General features: G+C 36.6%; 1 protein-coding gene across 2 annotated transcripts in view; it reads left to right on the top strand.

Moving 5' to 3' along the window:
* COG5 (component of oligomeric golgi complex 5) overlaps window positions 1-22,721 on the top strand; it is a 170,949-nt gene that overhangs the window by 4,988 nt on the left and 143,240 nt on the right. For both annotated transcript variants that reach the window (XM_064422021.1, XM_064422023.1), the window contains exons 4-6: window positions 24-78; window positions 177-246; window positions 5,220-5,340. In XM_064422021.1, coding sequence (XP_064278091.1) covers window positions 24-78; window positions 177-246; window positions 5,220-5,340 — 246 coding nt within the window. The remainder of the gene's footprint in view (window positions 1-23; window positions 79-176; window positions 247-5,219; window positions 5,341-22,721) is intronic.

Raw genomic sequence — 22,721 nt, 5'->3', positions numbered from 1 at the left:
AAAAAATCTACTTTATTTTGCAGGTGTCCTCCAAATGATGCAAACTAGAATTGGTGCTCTACAAAGCACAGTTGATAGGTATGACATTCATTATGCAATTAGAAAGTATAAACCCTTATGTTCTATAATGCTATTTATTAACACTGCTATAAATAATTTTCTCTTCTTGTTTTTAGAATTAGAGTCAAAATTGTTGACCCCTACAACAAAATAGTGTCTCGCACAGCTCAGCTAGCAAAACTTCAAGTAAGTTGCATTAAAAACGTATTTTAAAAAAAATATTTTTGAACGTGTGTTATTTCACAATTGTCAGACATGAGTGCAGTTTTTCTACTCCAGTAGCCTGTAGTTCATTGTCAGTATTTTGCTGAAAATCTGTATTTGTTTCCCTTCAAGAGCTACTGAGAAGTGCTTAGTAGGAAAGTAGGAAATTGACCTTTGCACTAGCTAATTGGCTTTTTGTAGCGATGGAGGGAAGAGAGAAGGGTATCTGAGTATAGATTAATTCAATTCTCGTAACTGTTTGTGTTATTTTGGTATTTAATGCTATGGTGCTGTAGTGTAGAAGATGCTTTTTGCCCCTAAGTTAGTGTGGGCTTTGCTGCAGTTTAGTAAAGAGTTTGAGAATTAATTCTTTCAAAATTCTTCAACAGAAATCCCAAATTTCTTCAACAGTCAAGAGGCAACTTAAGGAGCTATTTGTGGTTGTGGAGTTTTGTAAGCTCAGGTGCATAGTTGTGCCTGCCTTTTAAATGTAAGTGGAGTCTACAGAAGGATGTAGATGTCTGTTAGAGGATAGCAGTGGGAGAGAACTTATCACAATGATAGTGAGATAAGTGTCAAACACTTCCATTGATAATTTTATAGTAGTTGAAATATTTTCCATAGATCTTCAGGAGTCATGTATCTGCATTCCGTTAAGTTTATGGTGTGAAATGCAACACAGCTCCGGCCTCAGAAGTGTTTAATGAGTTATTGTTTAAACCATTTGTCTTTGCAAGTTTACCTGAATTTGGATATACACTCTAGTAGATTGCCCTCTGCAAGTGACTGCTGTGGTAGAGTAGATCAAGGTGCAGACTCATGCAGTTTCTAGTCTGGGGACTGGTGGAGAGCTGCATGTCTCTTGGCTGAACTTCTGTTTGCTATGTTACTTTCAGTAGCAGTGAAGTTCAGCAGGCAGCTCTTAACACTCTGTGCAGCCAGTTTGGCCAGATGCTACTGTTGTTTTCAGCTCCAGCTGTTACTCTTTTTGCCACTGGCCAAAAGTCCCATGACTTCCATGTGGCAGGTTAGGTGCAGATTTTTTTTTTTTGTTCCCTGATGTGTGTTGTGCATGTAGAAAAAGTTGTGGGAATGTGGGGCTAAAGATGAAGATCGTTTGTACCCTGCCCTTACACAAAGTCAGACTGCAGAAGGATGTCTGAGGAAAATGAGTCCCTGAAGTTAGGAGATGTTTATTGGATGCTTCCTCTTGGCTGTTACATGAGTTTTCCTGTGGTGTGAAAGCAGCATCCATCCAGAGTCAGCATGATTCAGGCTGTGCCAGGGGATTTGTAATATCTGACTTTTTTGCTGTAAGTTAGGAAAAAAAGGTGGAGAGTGGGTGTCTGGTAGGCTGCTCTTTTAGCATCAGTGTAGAAAGAGGAATGATGATTCCAGATTCTCTGCCAGTGAGAGTCAGGGTCTCAGCACAAGAGCTGTTGTCCCTTCTTGTATTGGCAGGTACTTTGTGAGTGTTTTGTATTGCACTACAGTGCTGGGAGGAGTTGAGGGTCAGGACACCTGAATTAAATGAAGCTGAATTTATGGAGAGTTGAGTCAAATCTCAACTCTCCAGCCTCCTAAAAATACACTGCTGGAGTGGTCTTCACCTGGGGGACTTGTTTGTTGAGGAAGGAAGGGCACAGCACAGCAAACAATTAACTTCCTGGTGATGGCAGGGCTTATGACATAAAATTGCTCCCAAATGCAAGACTTGTGGTTTGGGACAAACTTACTAATTTTCTCAGCTGATCTACAATTGGTAGATGTAGATGGCTGGTAAAAGAGGTTGCCTTCTGTCAAAATCTGTAGGGTTGGCAGGTATGTATTGCTGGAATGCATGATGTTTCAGTGCCTCTTGTAGTTGTGATGGTATTATTTTAATACCTCTGCATTGATTGCTGTGGGACTGCTCACTAACTGAAGGAATATTTGACTTGCATAAAGCTAGATTTTACCATCCTTAATTGTTTTTAATATAGTCTGGCTTTTTCATAAACATTCTCTCTGCAAGTTTGTTGTTAAACTTCAAATCTAGTCCTGAATTCTAAATCTCTGCTATGTTCTTGTACATATTTTGACTTGCTCTGCTCTTAGAGCTTCATGGCATCCCAAGGCAGCAGCAGGCACTGAAAGCTCACTTCCTGCTTTAAATGACACTGTCCTCTTCTGACTCTTTCCATAGGCAATCACAAGCTAAGTGGGAGTGGTTAGCAGTTGAAATGTGTAGACAGGGAGTTTGTCCTTCAGAGGATTCGTTTCTGGGAAGCTCTGTTTAACTGTTTTTGCATGGTCTCTTGTTTCAGTGTCTTGGTGTATGAAAAATTTTATAATAGCAAATAATTTTAAAAAAACCCAATAATTGTGTATTTTAAAGTTATTCTTACTTTAAAATATTTACCAGTAGCAGATGTCTTTGTGATACTACTGTAAATAAATAGTAAATATAGTCTGAAGATAGTGGACTGCCTCCTCTTTTTTCAGGCTTTATAAAATACAAAATATATACAAGCAGTTAGCATATATGAGCTACACACTGGCACATTTTCAAGTGACTCTTTATAATTGTCTTCTTTCAGATTTTTCTTAAAATTAATTTGAGATTAAAATAAGAAGCTTTTCAATGGCTCAAATTGTACAATAATTTCTGCTATTGTTGGCATATTGTTTAAAATTCAGGAGATAATTAATATGTAATTTAAAAAAAAAATCAGGGTTTATTTTTAATTTTACTTAAAATGACCTGGACTGACTGAGGCCACTGGCCTTTTCCAAATGAATTCTTGCTTGTACAGTAGAATTTGTTCCTTCTTGGATGAAAGCATCTCCTTTAGAAAAGCATACTTGATCAGCTCAGGGGAGGGAATGTTTCCTGAATTAATTCAGACTTCTGTTATGTGGGTAGTTGGGTTAGAGGATCTGGCATCTGTGAACAGCTCCACCATTAGATACAGTTCTTTATTTCTGTTACATGTCCTTATATATAGCATTCTTTTGCTGTGACTGGGAGTTTTATTAAGTTGGACAGCTCACATAAATGAAAATACTTGAGTGAAACAGAATCTTTGGGTACAAAGGGTACAATGCAGTAGAAATCACTACAAAATTTAGAATGCATCTTCAGTGTCTTTGGATTTTTTTCCTCCTACTAATTCCCACAGCTAGAAATGAAAACTTTTTTTTGCTCTTGTATCTAAATGTAACTTCTCCCATCTCTTACTCTCTTTTAAAAGATTGTTTCTTGGGACAGGAAATAATAAGCAGCAATTCAACAAAAAAGAAATACTCTTCTGGCGTGTAAAGTAAAACGTTGGTTTGAAAATAAGTGAAGGTGAATTCCCAGGGAAAAACATCACCCAGAGGTATACAACTGGGTTAGAGAGTAATTAATTTTGAAAGCAAAGTAGTAATACTATGCCCTCTCTTTTGGTGAAGCATAGTGCACTATATTAGAAGCTATTTTTGATTAATCTTGCAAAAATTTAGTTCACAGATATGAAAGTGATATGCGGATCAAGATTTTTCTAATTAACGGAATGAATTAATATAAATTAATACATTAATCTCTCAAAGCAGGATAAGCCCCACTTAGTTCTCACTAAGTGTAATAGAAATCATGTGGTTAAGTTATCACAGAACACATAGAAAACTTGCACTTCAGACTGTGACAGAGAGCCCAAAGCAGCAAGAGTATTTGGGCATTCCCTGATTTACCTCAGTGGGTTTTTTCCTAATTTTTCCTTTTTGTTTTGTCTAGATATTTAAACTATAAATATTTGTGGATTTGTTAGTTTGTGCTGGCATAGGGAAGAGACTGCCAGGTTGTACAAGTCTGCTGTGGCTATTGGTTGAAATTATTCATTGGTATAATTTTTTATATGTGCACTTTAACTTCAGTTTGCAATAAATGAACTTGAGTCTGAAAAAGGTTCTAAGGTTCTAAGTCTTTGTAATACTAAATATTTTTTAAAAGGTTAATTTTGATATCCATAAGGTTAATACTTCAGAAGACTTTGTCTTCAGTACCAGGGAAAATAGCTCCAAACAACTGTCATACTTGTTCCAAATTTCTCACTTGCCACACTTGTTAATCTGATTGAAGATTTTGGGATGTATCTATGACTGCACTGAAATCTGAGTTGCATTTCTGAATTCTGTTTTAGTTGTTACTCACTCCAGAATGTTGCTGTTCCTATAGCATATATTTCAAGATATTAGTTGAGTGAAAAGTTACAAAACTATTCTATTTGATTTAGATGTCAGTAATGCCTGTTATTCTAATTTGGTGCTAATAAAAGCACATGAGTATGGTTCCTAAAAAGGTATGTTTATGTCCATATTCCTAATTTTTAACCAAGAATGCCATTTATTTTAATAAGCATATGAAAGAATGTGAGCTAACAGTTGACTGAACGAGGGTAACTGGCCTTCTGAAAGTTTTGCTGAGAATTAGTTTTTATGTATATGCCTACCATAAGAGTCAATATCTGTAATAACAATGTAGTCTTTAAGTTCTCTTGTCTTCTGAGATAAGTGCTTCCCTTTTGCTTCTTTTGAATGAGTGTTTGATTGGCAAAGCCAACTTCTTAACTTTGCTAAAGTTTTAAGAGGGGAGGAGTTTGAGGAGAGATGCACAAGGTAAAATAAAGCTCACTTCTAATTCGAAATAGAACATGCCTCTGTCATGGGATTCTGAGTTTCCTTTGTTTTCTGCGTGGGTAGTGACAGAATAATCTCAGTAGCCCCATGAATATAATTACCAGCTTCTGGAAGTCTTCATCTATACAACATAGAATCATATTAAAAATTTTGGGGAAAAGGGATTTCGGTGTTCTAAAGTTCCTTGTTTTTATTCACATTCACATTTCCTTTTTTGGGTAAGATGTTTCCACATATGAGTATTATGTGATGGTAATGTACTGATAACATCCCCTAATGCCACGATTTCCCTGCAGGCTGCCTGTGACTTGCTGCGGAGGATAATACGCATCTTGTATCTCAGTAAGAGACTTCAAGGACAACTGCAAGGAGGAAGCAGAGAGATAACAAAAGCTGCCCAGAGTCTCAATGAACTTGGTGAGTCCTTTTTAATTACTTTTAGATACATTTTTAGCTTGTGCTCACATGACTCACACTAGTGTTTGACTTAAAGAAACACGCAAAACTTTTTACTGTGGTTCTTGCTTTCTACTTCCTGATTTCAATTAAGAAATGGCATGGACAGAACTTACTAGTCCTTTACATTTTTTCGTATGACTTCTCTAGATACAGGTATTTAATAACGTGAGAGTTCTATGATATTTTGGGCAACAATTTTCTTGTGAAGTGTTTTCTTACTGGTTTATATATCTATAAAACACCCTCAGAAGCAGCAGGTATATATTTAGCTTTTGGGAGACATTGCACTATGATAAGGCATAGTTTAAATTACAGTTTATGTCCTAAAAGAAAGATATTGGCTGAATGACTTTTATGAAAGCTATAGGTGATATGATATACAGATACCTAACCTAGTTCAGATAATGGAAGTGTTCTGCTGCAGAAGTGACTAATTTACCCTTTATTTTATTGGCTTTTATGAAGAATAATGAGATAGTTCTCATGAAGGCTCATGTTACATTGCAAGAATGTTTTCTATACTTGAGCTAGCTTGGGGTATTCCACACTGTGCTGCAGGATGCAGTGAGGAGCATCCTGTTAGTCTTGGAGATCAATAGGTGGTGTTGTATATGGTATCTTGCCAGCTGTTTCTCCTCTGATTTAATGGTATTCAAATTCCAACTTCCAAAAATAGGTTGTGGGAGGGCTGAACTATCAAATCATCCTGAAGTTTATTTTGCATATTTGACACTACTGCTCTTTTCATACTGTAGGATCAAAAAATTATTAGACAACGCCTTAGTCCTATAACTGGTAGATGCTGTGTTGCAGGAAGAAAGTTTATATATTTATTTAGTATATCAGTCTGATTCAAGCACTTAAGTGTCAATTGTATCATTGTGAGGTGGAAATTTTTTTCTGATTCTTTTTGCTTTTCTTTCCATTTTGCTCTACCATTACATTTTCAGAATATATAAAATAATACTGTCTGTTAACTACCTGGCTTGCAGGTGTTGTGGGATTAATTTGAGTGCTAGATCCTATTAAACAAATTTCTCTCTCCATCTTCTTTCCTGGTATTTCTTCTCTCTTACCTGTCCATCTGCATCTTTGTCACCCTCTGCTGCCCACCTTGGCTGGTTTGCATTCTTCCTACTTCCCAGCTGGCCCTGCCTCCCAGCACTGGCGTGGATGGGAGCACGCCCCAGAGGAGATGCTGGTGCAGGGAATTGGAGGTGTCTGTCCTGTGTGGAGAGGCAGTGACTGCTGGGTGTGGGGCAGCTCTGTTCTGAGGGGAGCAAAGCTCAGGGGGCTGCAGTCAGCGTGGGCCAGGGTCAGTGGGAGGGTGGCATCCGCAGGGAGCCTGGGGTGTGGGGTATGGCTGGGGAAGTGCTGTGCTCTGCTTCTGGACTTGGAAAGCATTGGGATGGATGGGAGATCTCTAGCAGAGAGGTGGTGGTGTGTGGCAGGAGAGCACTGAGGATTGGTGGCTTGGGGTGAGGCTGTGGACATGCTGTTCTTCAGGAAGATGGGAAATGTGATGTTGTGCTCTGAGGGTGGGAAGCATGGGAGCAGCACTGAGAGCTGGCAGTTCAGTTGGTGAGATAAGATAGCTTTGGGAGGCCTGGGGAAATACTGCAACATCTGATGGTAGTAAATAGGTGGTAGACATGAGTGGTGTAAAAGCCTGGTATTGGATAGGGGCCTCTGTGTCACAGATGCTTGCTTTTATGTCCAAGATGAATACTGATTTGTGGTTTTAGCCAGATATCCCTGAATATCCCTTTCATGTCTTGTTCAAGGAAAAAAACATTGTTTATTACCTTTCTGTTGTACATATGGTGCAGAGTAATTTTTGCTTTGTCAAACCCAGTCCTGAGATATTACTGTGAAAGCTTTGGACTTGCTGTGGTAAAAGATACCTTCCATTGCTTCTAAGGTATTCTGTGCAGAATCTTGAGATAACTGTCAATTTTTTTTTAATGTACAGCTACACTAGGTGTGTATGTTTGAGGGACATAAATGTGCGTTTAGGTATGTATTTAACATATATTCTTATAGCTAATCTATGTTAGTTCAGTCTCAACTTGTACTTAGTTGTGTATTGAAGTTTATTTTGCAGTGATGGGAAAGGCTATGGTAAATATATAAAATATTTGAATTAGGTAGAAATATGTGTCAATTAGAGAAACTACAAGAAACAGTAGCTTTTACTGAGAAGCTGTTTTTTTTCTGAACTGACTCCCTTAAGCAAAGGAACTCTAGAACAAATAAACTGTTTGTTGGAGTCTATATAAGAGTGCTGTTAAATAGTAGGACCCACAGATTTATCAAGAATGAATCCTGTTTAACCAACCGTATTTTCTTTGTTGGCAGCATAACAGGCCTTGAGACTAGAGAGATCAATGACTGTCTTGTAGTTTGATTTAAATAGGGCTCTTGACACCATTGATTTAAATAGGGCTCTTGACACCGTGTCACACTACAGGATTGGCAATAGAATCCAGATGAAAATGACATGCAGTGAATGCAGAAGCTCAGAGAAAGCTGTACCCCAAAAGCCTTCATCTGTTGTTCACTTACCCAGCAATATATCAAGCAGGGTGTTGTTAAAACATGTTCTGTAGCTGGCTTGTATTTTCATTAATGATTTGAGTGATGTAATATGGCATATATCCTTATTAGATTTACTACCAATAATCAAGCAGAGAAGAATGGGAGGTATGTTGGGAAACAGGATTAAAATGAAAAACATTCTTAGCAAATTGGAGATACGTCTTACCTGAACTGATTTTATTTCTCTTTCAAACAAGTGCTAAGTCCTCACAATAAATAGTTCTATTTTAGAGGGGGAACAGGAGAAGTGACTGTATGGATTACAGTTCTGCTGAGAGGGTTGATAGTTCCTCACAAGTTGAGTGCAAGCCACTTGTTCATTCGTTTTGTTGCAGTGTGACATTGTTGGCAATACAGTTTGTGCTGATATTTGTAAGAAAGGTTGTTGTGTGCAAGGCACTTGAAAATAATCTTTTGTTCATGCTCCAAACAGAGTATCAAGTCCCTTTTGAGGCACCTCATTGAAGGAAGATGTATGTTAACTAGAGAAACTGCTAAGTACAGCTGCACTGGTGGCTGAAGGTCTTGAGGATAGTCAGTGGGTGAAGGAACTGGAAGTGTGTGGCTGTGGTTTGGAGAAGAGGGGAGTGAGAAGGAGAGTAGTGTTCTTCAGTTAATCAATGGTTTTTCAGATGGGAAGGGATTAAATGGCTCTCCATATGCACTATGACTTAAACAGTAAGTAATGGGCCTGAAATGAAGCAAAGGAATTTTTTTCTGAAATGTTAGGAAAGAGTTCTGCCAGAAATTATAATTTCAGGGGAGCTGTGAAGCAGTATTTGAAGCCTTTTTACAAGTGTTCTAGACAAAGCATGTACTGGGAATGAAATCATATAGTGATGGAATAGCTTGGGTTGGAAGGAGCCTTTAAAGCTGATGTAGTTTAACTCCTCTGCAATAAGCAGGGATAACTAGATAGGGATGATTTTGCCTTGAAGTAGGAGGACTCAGTGAGGTGATCTGCTCCCAGTCCTTTGTGTCTCTTGGAGATATTCCCCTCCTTCCCCATTTTTTTTTGTTTGGTTGGTTGGTGTTGCTATTTTTTTTTCATTTGGAATGCTTCATATAAAATGTTCTTCACAAGTTGGTTTGTTGGGCATTGTTCCCAGACACCACCTGGAATAGTATCAGGACAGTGTGACAGGAAATTTCTTGCCATCACTTCAGCCTCTTTTTATCATTCCTTTAGATGAGATAGATAAATCTCCTCAAAGAGCTTCATCTCAACCCTCTGACACAATTGCTTCTCTTCTGGTTGTGGCTGACATTCACATAAACTTCACATAGTTCATTGTGTTACTTGAGTGCTGCAAAAACTGACCCTCAAAAGCTATTGTGTCAGTCTGGTCTAGGAGAATGCAGTGAGCAGGAAAAGGAAGGTAATACTGACTGTGTGAGTGTAAGTGTCCTGTATCTAATTTTTTTCCCCTGTTTTCTGGGACAGAAGGCAAGCTGTCCGACTGTTTTTAAGAAACTTTATTTCTCTTTTAGATTTTAGTGTTTGGGATGAGTGATGAATATTGTTATGTGTTTATCAAAATACTAAGCGCTACTAATTAGAATTCAGGAAACACCAGTTTTAATTTGTTGTTTTATTAGTAAGTATTGAACTAGTTTATTTTATGCTAGTTAGCCCTATCTATTGCCAGGTGGAATTACCTTTAATTGTGGTTTCCACGGTGTACCTTATTATTTGATTACTAAAATAGCATAAGTAGTCTAGCTAATACACAGTGACTTACTCTGAAGTGGTTGCAGATTGGCTGACTGCATTATTTGTTCCTCAGGTTAAATATTGTTGTCTAAAAGCTGTTTCATTTTAGCTGCTACAGTTTTTGCAGTAACATTCAATATGTGTTATGTATCTGCACACAAGTATTACTCAACTTGCAATGGTAAACTGTCTGAACACCTGCCATGGATACTGTGGCATCTCTCTTTCACTGCCGCCTTCTTCCTGTATCCTGTAAAGTGATGAACTTCTTTTTTTTTCCTGTTCCAAGCAATAATTTACGGTGTATGGTTGCCAAGCCAGATCTTGTGTTGACTGCTGTTAAAGTGAGGATGGACTTGGTTACTGTCATGTCAGTGAAGTCTTTCACTGCTAGTACACAGAGCAGACAGATTTGGTGATACTAATACTGCTGTACACAGTTTCTCATAAGAATCAACACTCATCAAACTTGAGGGAAGTGTTGCTTTCATGGTACTTTTGTTTAGGGACTTGGATGCTTTACAATTTGCTGCCTTGTGCAATACCTAGTGTCCCCCAAAATAATATAGCATATGTCTGTAGCACCATGCATTGTTCTGTAGGGGTAAGTGAACTGATTTGATGAATAGAAATTACATGGCTTTGATTGCATGACTCTTTGCCTGGGTAATTAGTGTTGCTGAGAATGACTGAATTGTATTACTGGCTCAGAGCCATCTGCATTAGTGCCACTGCTTCAGGTGGTGCGTCTGCATCCATAGGAAGTGCAAATGTCCTGCTAAAACATTTTTCTTCTGTTCCCAGTGGTGTTAACAGTAATGCTGCCAGACCTTGACTGAAATGGTCTGAACTAAAAAATACTGCGCCTTTCTGTAGCTGAATGTAATCTCCATATTCTTCAATCTCATGTTGTTCCTTTCAGTTGAGTTGGTTTTTATTTTGCTTTGTTTTTTTGTGAGATTGTGTTACTGTAAGATGGAAGACAATATAAAAATCTGATGTGCAGATTTTTATTTGTAGTATTCAAGGCCAAAAAACTCCTTTCTGTCAGGAAGGTAAATTTTTTTCTTGTTGGCTGTTGAAATAAAGTAGAATCTTAGTAGTATGTAACAAGTTCATTAATTTGAACCATTGACTGTAAGATACCAAATTAATGTGTGTGTAATAGAATGACTTTCATACTACTCTTCATTATTAAGAGGCCAATAGTGTAAGACCTCTTTATCTTCTTTGAGCAAGGCAGACAGAGCTTACAGATTTTACCATCAAACGTTTGGCTGTGACTAGGATTCCTAGCTTGGAAACCTGATGTTAGACAAAGCATTTTATGTAAATATTCCACATTTTACCTAATCTCTGGCATGCATTCTTCTTCTAACCATTTCAGTAGAACTCACTAAAAAATTACAGGCACATGAGAGAAAAGATTTAAGTTTGAATTGATGCAAGAAAAAAATCCTGTTGCAATTTTGTTTTTCAACATATCCTTTAAATTACCAGGGTTTTGAATTTAATTTTCTTTATGCATGCAGTTCAAGAAAAAGAATCCAAGTATGTTTGTAATTCTGGGATTTCTTCATGCCTAGTTTCCATTAAACAACTATAAACAAGCTTCAAGTTTGCTGTATTAAGTGAAACTATTTTTTCGTGTAAGCATTAAATTGATTTCTGATATTGATGAGATTAATTTTTAGCTGTAACTACTCAAAAAATTTGATTTTGCTGTATTATTAAGTGTTTGGTAATTTTAGTCCCCAGCACATAGGCTGTGTTCGAGAGCTGTGTGTCAGATGTTTTAAAATGGGTTTAGTATTCTACTTTCTATCATGGTGTTAACCTGTTCCTAAATGGTATGTTACTGACAGCCCAGTAATAAGGCTGTGTCAGAAGTTAATTATGGTGTGTTCAATTGATTTTGCTGTAGCATGTGAAGTATTTCTAAAAGTTTTTATCTGTATTCCAGGACCATCAAAGACAATTTCTGTCTTTTGCTTTTTTCTTTTTCAGTTACAGATGTCCACACCCTTTGTTCCTTATATTTCTGAAAAGCTTTATTCTTTTCAGTTCCCTGTCATCTGTTCCCTAAATCTGATTTCTGCTATTTCATTATTAAGATCAGTTATGACTTTTGTTGTATTATCTAATATATAGAAGTTTTGGTTGCAGGCCAGTATTACATTAAGCTAGGCTTCAGCAGGTACAGAGTAAAATCTAGGGCCTGACAGCTCTTGGTTTAGTCACTTTTAACAGGTCAGAGAACTCCAGTGGGAAGGAAATGATAGTGGACAATAAGTAAGGAATGGGAGGGGGAACGTGATGGACTGCCACAAAGTGTTTTCTGCTTGGAGATGAATTATTGTCAAGACAGCAGAATAACTGCACCCATCATGCAGCTGATAAATTATTATGCAATTAAACTGTCTATGGACAGGCACATAAGGCACAGATAGTGTTTGCATTGGTAGCACATTCCGTCCAGTGTTTGAGATTAAACCAGTACTTTTTATTTCTTAAAATAACTGTGACTGCAGTGTTTTCCATTTGCTTCAGTAATACATCGGATGGTCTGGAGTTTTGTGAGGATCTATCTGGGGTTTGTTAGTGTCACCTAATGCTGAAATAAAGGAACTTGGGAATTTTGAAAGAAGAACTGATTGGAAAGGAAGAATAGAAGGAGCGATGAAAAGGGAAATTGTGGAAGATGATCTTGGCAATTACACCATCCTGTCTTTTTTCATTAATAGCTTTAGATGTAAGGGCCAGGTCTCGTATTGTTTTCCAATTTTTGTTTATTTTGCAGTTAGTGAATTTAAATGTGTAATTAAAAAAATCTGAAAACTGTACTTATATTCTGTTTCTCTAATTACAGAATTCTCCTTCTACTCTCTTCTCAAAGTATCCCTATAGAGCAGTAAGGAATTATAACAAACCTGTTTCTATTTTGCTGTTAAGGCATATTTGTTCCCCACCAGAAGGACAGCATTGCAACGAGGTTTAGACCTTGTTTTTGCTTTATCCATTTATCTTTTCAAGTGTTTGAACAGTGATTATTTTTGTATTTGTTAGCTAAGGTATGTCAGAAGAGTGGAGATATGAAAGGATATGAGAGAACCAGGAAGACAGATAGGCTTGTATTTATGAATGCTTATGCTCAGCCAAATACAGGGTAAATACTAATTCAGAGGATTATTTTTATTTTAATTGGTTTGAAGCAGTTATGATTGTGTAATTAGTACAGATCCTAGGGCATCTTCGAGTTTTGAGACAAAGTATTGTTACTGGATAGTCATGCTTATTCAGTAGAACTACCTAATTAAAAGTAGAAAGAAAAGCTCTGGATTTCTGTTTTCAGGTGACATACAAAAACTGGCAAGACCAAAAGCTGTCTGCAAAGTCTGTCTGGTTTTGAATCTAGTAATTTTTGTGCACTGACTTTAAAAACTCCATATTAGTTAAAAAAAAAAAAAAAGATCAGACCAAAGATGAAAAGACATATTAAAAGAAGTACATTTGACTGAGAGAAGGGAAGGGACACAGAGGTTAGCAGTGAGTCTCTGAGAGATTATCTTTTTGCAACTTGTAAATTATAAATACATTGTAGAGAGTATGAGTAGATGGCAAGACTTTGAAAATAATTTGCATTATCTCTTACATGTTACATAAACAAAGCAAAAGCTGTTTGTATATGGTCATGAAGAGAAAGGCAACTTGAATGACATAATTCCCAACAGTAAATTAATGCAGGGATATCAACAACACAGAGTGATGTCATCTCTAAATTTGTGATATGTTCTTACTCTGTGTCAACAGGCATTATTAAAGTTCAAGTAAACAAGAAAGAGCTAGGGCTCTTAAATCGGTGACACAAATGACTAGAATGGAAAAATTTAGTTCTCCACTTCCATTTACAGCTGGAAGGATAGATCTGAAACAATATGGATCCAGTTGTCTGTTCTGCTCTGGGTCGAAGTTCTGCAAGGAAATTGCAGTTTTATGTTTCTGGCCAAGTATGCATAGGCACTGTGTGAAGCTCTGGTAGGAATTGGCATTTGTAACTTTCTCTGTTCCCTCTTTCTGATCATTTATGTACTTGGAGATTCAATAGTAAACTGCAGGTTAGTTGTCTCAGAACTAGAGTAGTGGTCTCTAAGGTGATCACATTGGTGGTTTGAGTTCAATAGATGATCACTTGTCCATGGGAAGGTGTGGAGAAATGTCACACATTTTTTCTAGGGATGCTGGTTGAGGGTAGCTGAGTTTTGTTTTTCTAGGGCCGATGGTGAAATCAGTTGTTTAGTGGTCAAAGAAATAACACTGAGAAGCAGTTTCTAATATTGATCTTTTTCTTTCTGCTGGGACTGAAGCATTTATTAGTGGTTGAACAGAAGAAGAGCATGGCTCATTCAGAAATAACACTTCAATATTGTATGCCTGACAAAATAGAGTGGTTTTTATTTCTTTTTGAACAAACAGATTCAGCAGTAGAGTGAGAGAGAATAGAAATGGATAAAGTGGACAGGTGACTTGTGGTGACCAAGGAAAGAAGTGAGCATTGGGTTAGAACGATTATTAGAAGATCAAATAATGGTGGTAGCAAATAATTTTCAGAAAATTCTATTGAGGATCATAGAAAGAGAAGTAACTGTAAATGCATATAGATCTGAAAGTCAGCTAACAAAACCCTAAAGATGTTACTTTCATAGCCCACTGAATTAAACCAGAAAAACTGAATTGTTGAATGTTTCTGAAATGTGTGGAAGAACAGGGTTGATAGCCTAGACTACTGGTCCTCTGCAGCCAGTGCTTTACAGTGACTCATTTCTAACACAGGAAATGTTATTTTGTGTTCTCTTATAATAAACAAACTTACTGGATTTGGAAGACATTTGTTGCCAGAGTAGCAAGTTGTGATGCATAGGGCAAACTGAGAATAGACCCAGTGTTCAGTGTTTCATTTGGGAAAGAGTTGATTTTCCATTGCAGAGGATCTTCTGTTCAGTAGGTGGGGCAAATGTATTTAGCCAAACTTGAAAGCTGAAAGCTTGCTGAGGAGACAATATTGGGTTGTGAAATACTGGCTTTTTTTGGCAGTCAAGAAAGAGGGTACTCCTGGCTGAAGGCCTGTTCTAATATAGTGACAAAGCAAAGACAACAATTACAATTGGAAAACAATGTATAAATACCATTGAATGCATTGCAAATATAGATTATAGGTATGAAAAATCTAAAATATTGAAAAAAAATCCATGGCTGACTGGGACCAGAAAGATACCTATCACGGAGTAAACTTATTAATATACTAGTTTCCAGATTGTTCATAAAGATGGAGAATACAAGGATTTTTCAGTAAGTGCTCTCGTTTTCTGTTTGAAGATAGGGTAATTTGTTCTTCCATAGAGTAAGGATGCCACCAACTAACAAGGATGTTACACGAAAGTGGTAAGTTCCCAGAGACATTAATTTGTAATTCCTTACTGAATAGGGAAGGAGAAAGTCCAACTGGTGTTCCAGCATTCAGAAGGAGATGGTATTTCTGTTGATATCAAGGTCAAGTAGATACAAAGCTACTCTAATAAAATAGTAGGCAAGTTGAGTTTATTTGAAAGAAGAATTCAGGGCTGTAAAGCTGAATTAATGATAGTCAATTACCTTTTTATGGAAAATATGTGTTGTCAAACAAATTTGTGTGTTTTGCTTACTGAATTGATTAAAGAAATTGTGTAGATGTATTACAGATTTATGTGCATAAATTTAGATGACTTAAACCTCCCTTTAAGTTATTTTTCCCCAAAACAGGTATTTAAATAAGCCATATTCTCCTCACCTCACAATTGCTCTACATTCTTAGTAGATGATTTTGTTACTAGGGGAGCTGGAAGAGAGGAACGGGGGTAACTAAACTGTAGAGCTTTGGAATTGGACCGTGTCCGTGCTGGGGTTGCTTTACCAATGTTGTTTCTGTTCTTGCATTCATGCAGCTATGTCAAACAAATCTGTACTTGTGCAAATGGTGTAGGGAATTGTGCTCTAGAGATAAAAACAGTTTTGTGGTTACCTGTGAATAAATGCAATTATACATGTCACAGTGGGTGATTAAGTGGGCCCTTTTTATTGAACATTAAGACTGTAGAGGTGCATTCGTGGGGAGAAAATAAAGGACCACAGAAGGGCTCTTAGATTAGCAGGGAAAGAAATGGCAAGAGCTAAGGACTGGAAAATGAGGCCTGGCAAATTCAGAAGTATAAAATAATTGAAAAATTGGATTATATACACAATTTTGTTGGATTATATACACAATTTTGTTGTAATTCTTCAAGTAAATACTGGTTGTTCAAATCTTAAACATAATGACTAATTTTATTCTGTTCATTTCTAATTAAAGTATAGCCAGTTCTGGTTAAAAAAGTCTAACCAAATAGCTATGAAAAGAGGACTGAAGACTAATCTTTGTTCAGGCGTTGGATGGGAGCCAGTATCCCTGTAACTATTGTTGCTCTTGTCTTGCCTAAAAGATCAGTGAAGGTGTTACTGTATGTAACACAAAGTAATGAGAAGTGTAGAGTAACATTTCATTCTTCATAGGAAACAGCTTTAAAAATAGGCTGTTTTCACAGAAGTAGTTTTTTCTTTGTTGCCCAACTCATACACATAATTTTCAAATATTGTTCAAGCATTTTATCAACTCTGCTCAGTTATTGTTTGAAACATAAAATAGTCCAGTTGTCCTATGTGTTTACCTTTCAGTTATTCACAGGTATTAAGTCTAATTACTGGCTTTGTTGTCTTAAAGTTAGAACTTCTTCAGCTGGAAACCAGCAGGGTCTCATACCTTTTTCATATAATCTCAGGGAAAAATGTGGAAACCTCATTAAAAGAAGGAACTTCTTATTATTTTGAGAACATACTGTTTCTCTGCCAGGTTGTCTACAACTTCAAAGATTCCCCCCTTGCCCAGTTTTAGCAGACCTGATTAGCAAACTAGAGTTGCAGAAACTTTTCACTGGAAAAAAAATTTGGGACACAAGAAAAAAATCAGTGACTGAATCAAAAGTTTCTCACTTTTATTTTAGTTTATTTAAACTGCTCTGGAATCTTCACTCTATGCTGTAAAACTGAGGCAAGATTTATTAGCATCTTCTGAATATATTAATATTTTAAAAGATGTCTTTAACTTGCCTTCATGTGCACTTTTCTGTACTTCATTGCTGTTTGATTCAAGTGCAGATGAGCTATATACCTCCATTTTAATAATTTTGACTGTAGAAGGTTGTGTGTTCATAATATAATCTTTACCCACAGATTCCCTTCATAGAATCACAGAAGGGTTTAGTTTGGAAGGGGATCTTAAAGACCATCTACTTCCACCCCCCTGCTGTGAGCTGAGACACCTTCCACTAGACCAGGGTGCTCAAAGCCCCATCCAACCTGGCCTTGAATACTTCCAGGGATGGAGGTTCCACAGCTTCTCTGGGCAGCCTGTTCTGTGCCTCACCACTCTCACAGTAAAGAATTAATTCCCAATATCTAATCTAGGCTTGTCCTGTCTATGGCTTCAATTTGAAGCTTTTCCCCTTTGTCCTGCATGACATGCTCTTGTAAAAAGCTTCTTGTAGGTCCTACTGATACTGGAAGGTGCTTTGAGGTCTCCTCAGAGCCTTCTCTTCTCCAGGCTGAAGAGCCCCAACTCTCAGCTGTCTTCACTGGAGAGTTGCTCCAGCCCTCTGGTACTCCATGGCCCTCTGGGCTCGCTCCAGCAGGTCAACATGTTTGATGGGCCCCAGAGGTGGACACAGCAGTGGGGTCCAGGTGGGGTCTCATGAGAGAAGAGTAGAGGGAGCATCACCTGCCTCTTCCTGCTGGCCAGATTCCTTTGATGCTGATGGGGCCAAGGATTCAGTTGACTTTCTGGGCTTCAGGTGCACATTTCTGGGTCACATCAAGCTTCTCCTCAACCGATTTTCATGTTTTTTGTTTTGTTTTTTTTTCTTGTTCATTGACAGGTCTCATTTACTCGCTGTTAGAGCTCTTAGCAGGAGAAATATCTCCCTCAATATTATTAAGGTGTTTTACAACAGCAGTGCTCATACTCACCTTTTGTTTTGTGATGATGCATATATAGCAAATACTGTTCCTTTCTCATATTTTTTTGCCTTAAATGTGTTTTCAGCCCATTGTAAATGCAGCCTAGTACACAAATTATCACTGATATTTGTAATAACTTACTCATGTGGGAAGATGTCCTTTTCTCCTCCTTATTTCTTCCTTTCTCTGTGACGGGGATTTATGAAAAATATTTTGAAATAAAATTTGGAAGAAAACTGTGGTGCAGAGTAGCAATAAGTTACTGTGCTTTTCCCCCCCTCTACTAATTGAGTTGAAATTTAATTTAATTTGAAATAAAATCTCACAACAGATTGTGAGAGTTCCTGGTACAGTTAAAAGTAAAACTGTGCTAATACAGCTATGTTAATAGCACTCTGACATAGCCAGAGTGACAGATTTTACAGCAATGTTGTTTCAGCAGTGACATTGATTTGTTTATTAGATATGGTATCAGGTTAAACTGTTACAATATATGGTAGGAAGTTAGAGATCATATCAGGGTGACAGAAACCAAAAGTATATTTCCAAAAACCCGTCTTGGAAAGGAAAAGAGAGTGTGCTGTGTGCCAACAGCTTTGTGCTCTCAGCCTGCCTGCCTGCTTGCCTGGCTGCAGTGTCAGGAATCAGAAGGTGGATATAGAAATTTTTATATGCAAAGGATACAATTCATTCAAACTATAAAAAGAATTAGTTTAATAATTTCAGGTTGTGTACCTATCACACAACTTTCACTGTAAATCTTGTGTTTTTTCATTTCAGGTAGGTTTATTTTCATTTTGTGAGAATTTCTTTGTAAAATAGGAAGACAAGAAATCTATAAATACACAAGAAGATATTTCTCCCATTGTATTTCAATTTATAATAATCACTGAAGTATAATTTTAGCAAAGAATATAAAGATGCCTAATGATCTATCTACTTCAATTTATTACTTTACAAAATAATTAAATTGTGATAAAGAAGCAATAGTTAAAAACAAACTGTGGTAGTGAAACACACTAAGCATCTAAATGAACTGAAGTTATCTGACTGACTAAAGGAAAATTCAATAGCATATTTTAAAATGTATCACATGCTTAACTTTTCAGGTCTTTTCTGGTAATGCTCGTACTCTGTGTGTACTTTGTACTTTATCTGTAGGAAAAGAGGTAATAGAATCGTGCATGCTTTTGGTTTGTCAGTTATTCTGTGTATATTTTGTTAAATCAAAAGCCTTTTCTGGAGTTGCTATTCATCTTGCTCCCCCCTCTCCTCCCAGCAATTTCGGCACAACCACATATCACACTCAGTGATTCAAAGACAATTTCTTATTTTTTTGGCTGTTACAATCTAAAAAATTAGGTTAGGATTTTTCCCACAACAAGTGCGTGTTGCCCTCTGCCTTTCTGTGGTCCTGATGGCTGTAGCTGCCTTAGAGTGCTGCCTTCTGCCCTTTTCTGCTGGACCTGTACTCTTCACCTTCTTCACATCCTTCTTCTTTAACACTTACTGGCTCTGAGTGATTTTGGTTTTCCCGTTAGTCAGTTAGTATGTGGTTTTTATCTTTTTGTTCTTTTTTTTTTTTTACCTTCCCCCACCAAAACAAAACCCAAACCCTGGATTTCATTTTGCTTCTTGAATTGCACAAGTGTTCTATGAAGTAGAAAAAGGAGATGGTAATTATAGAGTCAGATTCTTCTTTCCTCTTGATGTAAGACAAATACATTCAGTGATATAATGGCAGAATGTGTGAAGTAGGAGTGGAATTCGCCTCTTACAGGGCTGGAAAATTTTAAGACAGAAGCTGATTTTTCTTAACTGTATGTTGGAGATATTTTGTCTGAATAATGGGTAACAGAAGAGTAATTTAGCATATCCTAGATTTTTTAATACTGCATTGAAACTTTGCTAACGAATGCTGTATTCTCTCCTTTCAAAAGAATTTGATAGCAGTTGGCAACTAAAACTTTTTTCGTAGGAAACAAACATAAGTCTAGAATGTTCAACTATCAAAGAAGTTTGATGATTAGCACATACATTGCTTTTAAAATAAGTACTACAATATACTGTAGTATATTTAATGGTTAACACAACAGAAATTTTGTTCTCCTGTCTGGGTAAATTCTGTAGCCTTTCAATGTATTATTAATTAAAAATGAAAAAAATAGAACAAACGTGGGGAAGATAGGATGTTTAAATTTATGAGTGGTGGGACATAGTGCCTGTCAGTCCAGTTCAGTGATACTGTTATCAAACCTCCTTCATATAAATAAAAAATAGATGCTGACGTTAAACCCAACTTTTGGTGTGTACAAATAAATAATAATTATGTATGACATGCATGTGTGTATTTATGTAACAATGAAGGAAGAGAGGTAAATTGATCTGATGTGTATCCAACTGCATACGTTTTTAATCTAATATATTTAGAAAGTACAGAAGTGACTGCTATTCCCTTGGCACTAATAAGGTAAACAGAACTTCCGACCATGTGTGGATTACGTGCCTTGTAATCCATAAAAATTGTTGTGTACTAGAAACTAGATATTTGTAATGTATTTACATTTCTGTTTCACATGTTTGTGATGTACTAGTGTGTGAAGGTATGATTCTTGAATATCCTAATAGATACTGGCACCGCACTTCGCTTATTTTGGTATGTTTAGTGTATGATAACCTCATTTTACAATGTAAAATTGAATGGAAATGCATTTGCAGTTAAAAAAATATAGATACCAGCTAATACTTTAGAGACAGAGAACATGTGGAAATTGGCAGTGCTTGCTTGTGTTTCTGAGATGTGATTGCTTGTGTTTCTAAGATATGTTTGCTGGAATTAATATTTTTGGTGTCCTGTACAATTCTGCTTGCCTTAGGCTGAGTGGTGTGAAATGTAATTGAACTAATGATTCACTGCGGTGAGATCATTTTAAAGAATGTAGTGGGCTTCTTATTGTACAATACTGTGGCATAAATTTGCCCTTTTTTCTTCAGCGATGCTGCCTCTTTGCATTCTGTTTTAGTCTATCTGTCAAGCACCCACACCGTCATATCACTCCTGGAATCCTCTTGTGTCTGTAGGATATGTAGTGTGTCTTCACAATTTACTTTTTATGTTGTCTTCTGTTAAATTTGTCATGTGGTACAGATAATCTATGGTTCTGTTTTATGATGGCTTCTGGGTATATGTAGGATGGCACATATTCTTACTTGTTTTCCTTCCTGCTGTATGTAGAATTTTGTTCTGCAGCCCTCAAAGTGTACTCCAGTAAGTTCCCCTTTTTAAAATTTATTGAAGATGAAGAATAGTAAAAAATGAAGCTGCTTATATTTGGAAAGGCAATCAATGAGTGTGATCGGCACAGCCTTTAAAACTGGGTTTAATCTCTTTGGGCAATTCCTAGGCTGCTCTTTCTCTGCTATGAAGTGCTGCTTCATTGCATCTGATTTTCTAATGAATGAGCTTTTAACACTAAATGTGTAATTCTTGAGGTTTTATTTAATTTTAAGAAGTAAGGTTATGTTGTCAAGAAACCTTTCAAGTCTGAAAGCTTTTCTAAATGCTTTTTTCAGATAAGGACATGATGTAGACTTATTAATCTGTTCATTATCATTTCTTCTTTCCTTCTTTTTAAATGAATGAGTAGTATCTTTCATTTACGAATGCTTTATTGGAAGATTAGTAATCATTGAAATCATGTTATGATATTAACCCTACACATCCCAGTTTTTCCTGCTTCTAGTGTTCAAAATACAGAGGGTAGCTGGAAAGGGAAATGAAGAAATTGTACAAAAAAGAAAAAATAATAGTTTTTGCTTAAATGTTTCGGGTACATTTCTTTTCAGAAATTATTCCCAAAAGAATTTTTTAAAAATGGTAAAAGTGGAGGATATGGGATTAAAAAAAAAAAAAAAAGCTTATTGCTTTTACTTCCTCTCTGCAGCCTCTCAAATAAGATGTAGAATTTCATTTCTTGTAGGAAATCAGAGATAACTTGGATAAAAAAGTCCTTTAAATGGGTACAGTTGAATTGCAGGTATTTTGGGGCCAGTTTCCACAAAAAAAAGCCAGTGAAAATATAAAAGTATGTTTGAATATATGTTACACAGTAATTTCACATCATTTCACATCAATCAGATAATAACATTTCTAGGTAGAATTTAGGTGATTAGAAGTAGCTAATATTTCTGGAATATGGAGCTGTAGTATTACTTTTTGAGTCTTCTGTTCTGGTAAGCTAAGGCATGAGCTCAATGTACATTACATTACTTTTTTAAGCACAAAAGCAGTTTTGGCAATACATATATGATTAATAATTTAGTTATGTGGTGGAAAAGAGCTTTTTTGTTCCCTTAAAACTGTGCCTTTTTTTTAATACGCAACTTCAGAAAAGTGCTTTAGAAATCCTATTTTTTATGTAATGTTTTAGTCAAACTAGCTCTTGTATTCAAGGGTATGATCTACTTTTTTATATAAGATAATAGTTATTGAGAATTAGCATTTTAAATATACTGGTAGCTGGTGACACACTGATCAGTTTATGTAACAAGAGGAGTGAAATCATGCTCATTGATTTTGCAGCTTTTTGTTGTGTTTCCCCCTCCCTGCCACTGTTTCATCTAAATTAAGACATTTTTAAGCATGGCATGGTGCAAACAACTTGACAAACTTATGTTTGGATAAATATCTTAATTCTTGCTTACAGTGCTATGGATGATGATAACTTCATAAGGCTTCTTGATACTTCAATGCAGGTTTAAGATGAAATTGAAGAAGACAATGTAGAACAAAGGTATGCTGTGGCTGCCCAGGAAGTGCAGGCATATGGTAACTGGCAGTATTAGTGATTGGTTTGTGACAAGGCAATTGAATGGCTAGAGCTGAACACAGTGGAAAATAATAAAGTTATCAAGGGCAGGAAAAATTACCTTCTACTTTAGCTGT

Source organism: Passer domesticus, chromosome 5 (genome assembly GCF_036417665.1).
Source record: "Passer domesticus isolate bPasDom1 chromosome 5, bPasDom1.hap1, whole genome shotgun sequence".
In the NCBI taxonomy this organism is placed as follows: Eukaryota; Metazoa; Chordata; class Aves; order Passeriformes; family Passeridae; genus Passer; species Passer domesticus.
Note: the sequence above shows the minus strand (reverse complement) of the source record. Positions and strands in the feature narration are given on the sequence as shown.